The 8182-nt window shown below is 44.5% G+C and overlaps 1 protein-coding gene across 1 annotated transcript; it reads left to right on the top strand.

Annotated features, from left to right (window-relative positions):
* The first annotated feature begins 379 nt into the window (after nt 1–379).
* Nucleotides 380–6199, top strand: mex3b (mex-3 RNA binding family member B). The gene is made up of 2 exons (XM_084722351.1): nt 380–1018; nt 3461–6199. Exons 1-2 carry the CDS (start codon nt 796–798, stop codon nt 4864–4866), a joined length of 1629 nt encoding a protein of 542 aa, XP_084578477.1. The 5' UTR covers nt 380–795; the 3' UTR covers nt 4867–6199.
* The last annotated feature ends 1983 nt before the right edge of the window (nt 6200–8182 follow it).

Raw genomic sequence — 8182 nt, 5'->3', positions numbered from 1 at the left:
CAACAGTTTCAGACAGCAGTAATGGTCCCCTGAAGGAAGAAAAATGATTTACAGATTGTGTGTCCCATAAATCTGCCTATTGATTTATTGAGTTTATATTACTTTATATATCCATTGTTGTGTGCCAGTACATACTGTACTTCATGCTTCTAAGACAATCTGAGGGGTAAATCTGAATGGAGAGCACACAGAGACACAGACGGGGAGCGAGAGACAAAGAGAGACACTGACAACAAAGAAGAGGGCGTGCCTTTAGCCTGACTCCGCCCCGTCGTCGGCCGTCCAGCCAATAGGCGCATGGTTATGCTAATGACCTCGCAGCACCGCATCGTCCCTGCCCAGGCGGTGACGTCACCCGCACATCTCTCTGTCTGGCTCAGCCGAGGACTCAGACAGAAGCAACAGAGGACCTGAGGGAAGCCAGCCGGGGAGGGGCTCTTTGTCAGGAAGGAATATTATCATTACTGTCCCCACTCTGCTCTGGAATAAACACGCTTTTTCTTCACCGTCTGTCCGTGCTACAGTAGCCCGGCGAGGCGCGGCTCGGCTCGGCCCGGGACTCCAGTTTGAACCGGGAAAACAAAGGAGCTGGATGTTTTTTTTGTAGCTCCTTGTTTTCTTCCCCTCCTCAGCCGCCGCACTGATTTATTTGCACTGACCAGTTGTCTTTGAGAACCGGGTCCGGTGCCTGCCTCTCCCCTCCTCCTCTTCCTCCCCCTCTCCTTTCTTTCTCCCCACATCACTCCTTCTTTTACCCTCCTTTTTTTTATCCTCTTCTCCCGCACCGCTGCGAAGATGCCCAGCTCGCTGTTCGCAGACAGCAGCGTCCAGGGAGACGCGCTGGACGACCAGAGAGCGCTGCAGATCGCCCTGGATCAGCTCTCCCTGCTCGGCTTGGACAACGACGAGAACCCGCTGTACGACAACAACCAGGAGCCCCGGAAAAAGAGCGTCAACATGACCGAATGCGTCCCGGTGCCCAGCTCCGAGCATGTGGCTGAGATTGTGGGCAGACAGGGTGTGTGTTTCACTGTTTCTAGACAGCGCTGAGATTTATATATTTATTTACTGTGTTCATGTTGTGCAGCTGAGCAGTTAGAGGGGACGGCCATGCACCCAAACACTTCAGGTATGAGCACGTCCCGAGCTGTTCTGTGTGGGAGGAACTGAATGCCGATACACACTCAGATAATGCGTGGATTATCTTAACACAGTCCTCCTCCTTTAAACTACTTTTTAATATAGAATTGAAATATGTAGGCGAGCATGTCTAATTCCGAATGTGAATTCGGCTTCTCTATACTCCACCAGGCAGAAGTCAGTTCAATAAATCGTGAACTTTGTTACTGTCTCGACAGTTAGTCACACATTGTTCCTCCTCTATAAATGCACAGCGGTGGGCGGCAGCGAGCAGCAGAAACCAATTCAAAAAGTTGACATTTAAGTGTAATAATAAGTGAGTTGGGATGATTCTGACTATGCCGAATTGAAGAGTGGCTCGAACCACCTCTGTTAAGACACTAAGCTCAATGTTGCGATGAATGCACTTTTGAAGACAAGTAGAGGAACATTAAATTTTAAAAATTGTAAAGGGAATTTTGTTATTAACAAAGAGACTGAACTCCCTGCGTCTAAATTCAATTAACAGACACTTCCAAAATGCTCGACTGAAGCGCAGCAACGGCCGCTGACATAACAGGTTATTTTAATCATTATGTGGTAAATTAGGACATGTAGGTCACTGAAGGCAACGCCGGCGCTCAGTAACCCCAGATGTGTCTTGCTTTGTTAATAACCGGCTTGCACATCGATTATGATTATGGTGACGAGCAGGCAGGATCAAATTAGGACAACGGTCATGATCTTAGCATGGCACAGATCAGCAGACGCCCATAGCTACACAGACCTGGCTCGTAGTCCTCCAGCTGTAGGGCTGCAGGGCGGTACTGGTGCTTGGTTACATATGCGGAATCTTCCCCCCTCCCTGCAACACTGCTGCTGCTGCTGCCGCTGCTGCTGCTGCTGTTGTTGTTGTTCCCAGAAAAACAAAGTAACTGTAAGGAACCACTGACTCCCAGCCTCCACTTTAAAGCGACAGCGGGGCATTTGTGAAGTAGATCTATTTACATCAGACACCCTCCTCTTCACCACCACCACCCACCCCCCTTTGTCAGGTTATATGGGGAGTTAAATAATGTGGATTAACCTCTGGGATTATTTTAAAGCAGGAAAGGGACCCTATCCTCATTTAACCTGCATCAGTTTGATAAAAACTCATTATGGGTTGAGTTTAGAGATTTTAATTGATTGTGTAGACTGACTTTAGGTGGGTTTAGAGCTGCAAGGATTAGTCACTTAAGCAATCAGTCGATCAAAACTAGTTAGTTTTCATTTAGTTGCCAACTGTTTTGATCATTTGATCAGATCAGTCATGTTTTTTTGGGTCTAACATTTGCTGGTTAAATGTGAGATTTGCTGCTTTCCTTTGTCATTTATGAGAGTGTTTTGGTTTTGGACTGCTGGATGGACAAAACAAGCAATTTGAAAACATTACTTTGGGATTTGGGTGACCGCGATGAGTTGGGCTGCAACAAATGATTATTTTTGTTGATTAATGCACCAGTTATATTAATGATTAATTAATTAACTGTTTAGTCAATAAAAAAAGTAAATCTTTGAATAGCTTTTTCATCCAACTAACAGTCCAGAAACTCTTGTTTAGTTTTATAAATAATAAAGAAAAAACAACTCAAAGCAAATCCTCACATGTAAGAAGCTGGAATGTTTGACAGGCTTGCTTGAAAAATGAAATGATTTATCATTGATTAACAATTAATCAGTTATCAAAATAGCTGGCAACTAATTTTCTTTCAATCGACTTAATCGATTATTTGAATAGCCATTGCATCTCCAGCGGGTTTACCGTCCTCTGTGTCCCTGGTTACATCACCCTGTCCCACTCAGCTGGCTTTGCTCTGCTAATTATGTCATTCTTCCGAGTTTCCTTGTCTGGTCCCATTTTGGTCATAAAGTGATGAGCTCAAGGGTGTTGGAATGCGGCCGACTGCACTGGTGCCAGCCTATGAAAAAATTAAGTAGCTTTTCCCGTCCGTCCATAATGCAGTTAGTTTAAAATCAGAATCAAGAGTCTAGCAGCAGCTGATTTTAATGCTGTAGTTAATGAAACAGGATCATCGTAGATCCAGAAGTGAGTTTTCTTTGTGAGTTATTTCTGTCCTGCTGCATGTTCATGCTGCTGCAGCATGTGGTTTGAATTTGTTCTTCTCCAAAAGGGTGGTTTCGCCCGATTTCTGAGGCCACTGGCCTTTGCAGAGACCATAATAAACATGCAGCAGCTGTTTTGAATAGTCCAGCAGTAATAGTTTAACACATGGCATATTTGGAGCTGTTGTTGTTGTGGAACCTGCCCTCATGTTTGCCTTTTGCTTCCACGCCTCAGGTTGCAAGATCAAAGCGCTGCGAGCCAAGACCAACACCTACATCAAGACCCCAGTTCGAGGCGAAGAGCCTGTTTTCGTGGTGACAGGCAGGAGGGAGGACGTGGCCATGGCCAGGAGGGAGATCATCTCTGCTGCTGAACACTTCTCAATGATCCGAGCCTCCAGGAACAAGAACACCAGCCTGAACGGGAGCGGCACCCCAGTCCCTGGACCGCCCAACCTGCCTGGACAGACCACCATCCAAGTGCGGGTGCCTTACCGCGTGGTGGGTCTGGTTGTTGGCCCCAAGGGTGCCACCATCAAGCGCATCCAGCAACAGACCCACACCTACATCGTGACGCCAAGCAGAGACAAAGAGCCGGTGTTTGAGGTGACAGGGATGCCTGAGAACGTGGACAGAGCACGCGAGGAGATCGAAGCCCACATTGCCATGAGGACTGGAGGCCTCATTGAACTCCAGGATGAAAACGACTTCCACGCAAACGGGACTGATGTGGGATTTGATCTGCATGGACACGCCACCCTGTGGTCCAAGCCCAGTGCTGGGATGACCCCCACCTCAGTGCGGAAACCCTTCTCCAACTACCGCAACGACTCGTCCTCCTCGCTGGGCAGCGCCTCCACAGACTCCTACTTTGGTAACAACAGCTCACGCATGGCCGACTACAGTCCCCCCAGCCCCGCGCTCAGCTACACCACCACCAACAACAATGGCAACAACAACAACAACAACATCAACGTCAACACCAATGGCAACGGGTTTGTTTACGGGAGCGAGGTGATCTCGCCGGACTGCACTGATCTGACTTTTGACTCTTCACCGGGGTTTGACCCCACCCCAGCGCCACCAGGCCTCCTCTGGTCCCAGTACGACAGCCGCATGACACCCTCCTCCACCGGAGGCAGCTCGCCCACCTCCACCTCAGCCATGTTCTCCACCAACACCTCCACTAATGCCAACGGGATGGTGGTGAGTCAGAGAAGGGTTAATGGCTGCACGCCACAGCCCAGACTGTCGCCTCCACTCCACAGTCACACCGGAGGCCCCACTGAGCACCCGCTAGCCAGGAGGGTGCGCAGTGACCCAGGCGGAGGCCCACTCAGCTTTCCTGGTTACTCCAGCACTATCGCCTCCCTGCCGGGCCCTCACCTCCCTGGGGTTCCATGCGACTCCTCCGCCTCATCGTCGTCCTCCTCTTCCTCCTCCTCCACTTCGTCCGGCACCTCCCGAAAGGGCAGCCGCGACTGCTCAGTGTGCTTCGAGAGTGAAGTCATCGCCGCCCTGGTCCCCTGCGGGCACAACCTCTTCTGTATGGAATGTGCCAATCGTATCTGCGAGAGGAGCGAGCCCAAATGTCCTGTCTGCCACACCGGCGTCACTCAGGCTATACGTATATTTTCATAAGAAATGTCTTTGACTCTTTGACTGTCTGGTCAGCAAGGCCGGCTCCAATAGCAACAACAGACTCTTCATTCTGCTTTAACGGGATCACCCAATCATCAGTCTGGAAAGTGTACATAGATATACATATGTATGTAAGAGGCTGCAGTATCCAGAAGAAGGGACACTCCGTCGTAGTTGTTTATAATATACTGTAGCTTTGGGAAATATTTTCAACATCTAAGTGCATGTTTTAAATATTACAGCATAGTAATCAATAGTTCTAGTAAATTGTACCCTATATTTATGAAGTGAAGAGGCACAGTGGGGTCAGGTCATGGCGGAGGTACGTGGGTCAAACTGTAGACTGTTAGCGGGTCGAGCCTTCCAGTTTTACCGATCGAATGTAGTGCGAGGGGAGGCTGTGGCTGGGAAACATGGAGGGCTTCCAGCCAAACAGGACTATTGACTTACAAAGATACTGCAGCTCGAGGTCACACACCACGCAAGGGAGAGCTCCAACATATCCTACATATATATGTATAGAATCAATTTCCACAAGTTGAAAGTTTTAAATGACATTAATACAGATTGAAGTATTTTATTCTTTTTTGACTTGAAAGATTATATTTCTTATTGCAAAGATGTTTACAGATATTTTAATTTAAGTTCAGTGAACTTTTTGTAGCTGGGTTGAAATCTTGTTTATTTTTTAGTATGGCCTTATGGCATTGATCACTGTATTATTTTAATATCACACGACTGTGGGAGGAAATCCGAGTCCACAAAAATGTGTATTGCATTTGACAGTATTCTGTTGGGATGGAGTTTTTATAGGTTCAGCAAAAAATGTCTTTTAAATCTGCTTCACCCAGCATATTTTTTATTCAGTAATATAAAGCATATTTTATTCTATATTATTATGGAACATTGAAATGTACAAAACTTAGTAAGTTGAACACAAAGAAACCGTTTATGCTTTCTAAAATTTGTATGAATTAGATTCCAGTGGGAATTACAGGCTTCTGTTGCACCACTATAGTTTTAGTATTTCTATTTTAATACATTTGTTTACCACTTGTTTATGTATATGTAGGTGAAGTTACTTGAGCGTAAATGTACTTTATTGAGCAAAGTTTAAGAACAAAGTATATTTTATTTTATGATAAAGGGCCTTTAACCTCATGGTCAAATACTAATATTATATTTGCTGAGACAAGATTTGAAAATGTATCAAGAGTTTTATTTTTCTGACATTTAAAGTTATACATGATAAAAAGTAAAACTTAAGTAATGGTGCTACTTCATGTTTTTTTAAGTATTTCTATATAAGTCCAATAAAAACTGGTACATTCAGGAGGTGTGTGCTTCTCGTGTTCTTCCTGACTTGTTTGTGTTTGTCTCTGCTGGAGCTCATAGCAGATAGAGGTGAGCAGGCAGGCCTCTATCGTGTGGTTTTTCCTAAACATTTGACCCCTCTCCACTTCCTAATGGAAGCTCTGAGGCAGCAGGATTATCACAGTGGCCTAATTATCAAGTGTAGGCTGTGGCGGTCAGACAGAGGGGGACTTGGCCTGCCTTATCACTAATTAGAAGTGCTTGTGTGAACCTATTCTTATACAGCTTGACATAAAGACTGTAATCTGGTTCCTCTGGGTAGTGATGGGCCAATGGAACGGGTTTGAAAAAAAGTGATGCTTGATTAGCATGATGTCATTCAGTGTTAGTTTGTAAAAAGGGCTGGTTGCCACATTTTTAGGAACAACCTAATCACCAACTTTAACATCTTTGTGTTTTGTTCTGTTAGTCGAACAAAACAAAACATGGTAAAATGTTACCTTAGGCCCACAGTCAACGGATTAATCCAAAATGGTAATAATAACTAGTAACAATTCTTAGTCTTGCTCACTTTGATTAGATATTTAATAGAGATGCACTGATTACAATTTTCTTGGCTGATTCCGATTTCCCTTTTTTCTTTCTTTTTTTTTTTTTTTAAGGGTCTGACCTACCGATTCTGATTTTGGCCGATTCCGATTTTCAGTCTTTCTAAGAACTGTAATTGACAGCATTCACAAACATTTTTGCAACTTTTCTTGTAAAAATTAACTTTGATGTTCATAATAAAACACAAAATACTAATTAAATTTTTCCCCAAAGTTACAGCCAGGCCTTATTATAGTTTTATATTAAGATTATGAATCGGGTGAACGTGATCTCACGTGATCATTTCACGTGATCTCCTGTGGAAGCAGATGTAAACAAACCGGAGACTGACGCGGTGCAACAGTTTGCTGCAGGAAAACTTTGTCGAGAGACAAACAGATGCAGAAGTTAAACGAGTCTAGATGAGAAAATGTTTGAGGAGACACATCAACACTGGTTGTTTATTCTTCAACCAGAACAGGAGGTGAGATTTTAACTGTCCCTCTGTGAACAGCAGTCTGCTGCTGGCTAACATTAGCCTGAAGGGCTACAAAGTTTACGGCTGTTCTGCGACATTGTCAGCTGCTCTGTCTTGTTGTAGACTGTCTTTCTTCTCTTTATCCTGTTCTTGGAATCTGTCACTAATACCAACTTCATGCAAGCATGTTTCTGAGTGTGTAGCTGTGATCATGATTTAATGGTCAGTTTGTCTGATGTGCGCATGACGTGACCATTGTACAGAAGACATGTGTGACTATAGATTCGTTTGAGATGAGCCAGGCCTGCGCAGAATCGATCAGCAGTAATCGCCACACAAATGCATGCTGGTTAGATTTGTGTCCGACTCGATCTCGACTTGCTCTGATGTCATACACACATGGCCAACGGTAAGCTCATGAGATCAAGGCAGCCGCAGTTTGTAGAGCCAGGCGCCACAGTTGCTTTCCACCGACTACAAGTGTCTGGCTGTCACCTGATTGATGAGCTGACAGGCTCTAATTGGCTCTTAATTTTGACAACAAACACCACGTGTTGTATATAATACTAATTTTCGGTGTAACAGTAATATTTAACGCTAGATATATTAGTCTTATGTTGTGCAATGATGTTTTAATCTGTCAATAAGCAGATATTTTGTGGCTCATAATAATAAAGTTTTTTTTATATGTGACTTATCAGAATAACAGTTTCAAAGTGCTTTACAAGGCAGATAAAAGAACAAATGTTCCATATAAATAAAAGCCCTCTACTGCTTTATTTTTTTTTGCTGGGGGGCAAATGTATGTGTTTTGAAGATGAGGGGGACCTATTCTAGGCCTGAGCGATAAAGCTGAAAAAACAATCATGATAGTGATGTTTCAGACTGGTCGATAATGATTATGTAGGTCATGACTGACAACATGGTGTGTCCTCT

Source organism: Lutjanus erythropterus, chromosome 1 (genome assembly GCF_056507025.1).
Source record: "Lutjanus erythropterus isolate fLutEry1 chromosome 1, fLutEry1.hap2, whole genome shotgun sequence".
Classification (NCBI taxonomy): domain Eukaryota; kingdom Metazoa; phylum Chordata; class Actinopteri; order Lutjaniformes; family Lutjanidae; genus Lutjanus; species Lutjanus erythropterus.
The sequence above is the reverse complement of the archived record's forward strand: the minus strand, read 5'-3'. Positions and strand labels throughout refer to the sequence as shown.

Coding starts and splice junctions, on each gene's coding strand:
- mex3b (XM_084722351.1), top strand. CDS start 796: ATGCCCAGCTCGCTGTTCGCAGACAGCAGCGTCCAGGGAGACGCGCTG. Junction 1,019..3,460: donor TGAGATTGTGGGCAGACAGG/GTGTGTGTTTCA, acceptor TCCACGCCTCAG/GTTGCAAGATCAAAGCGCTG.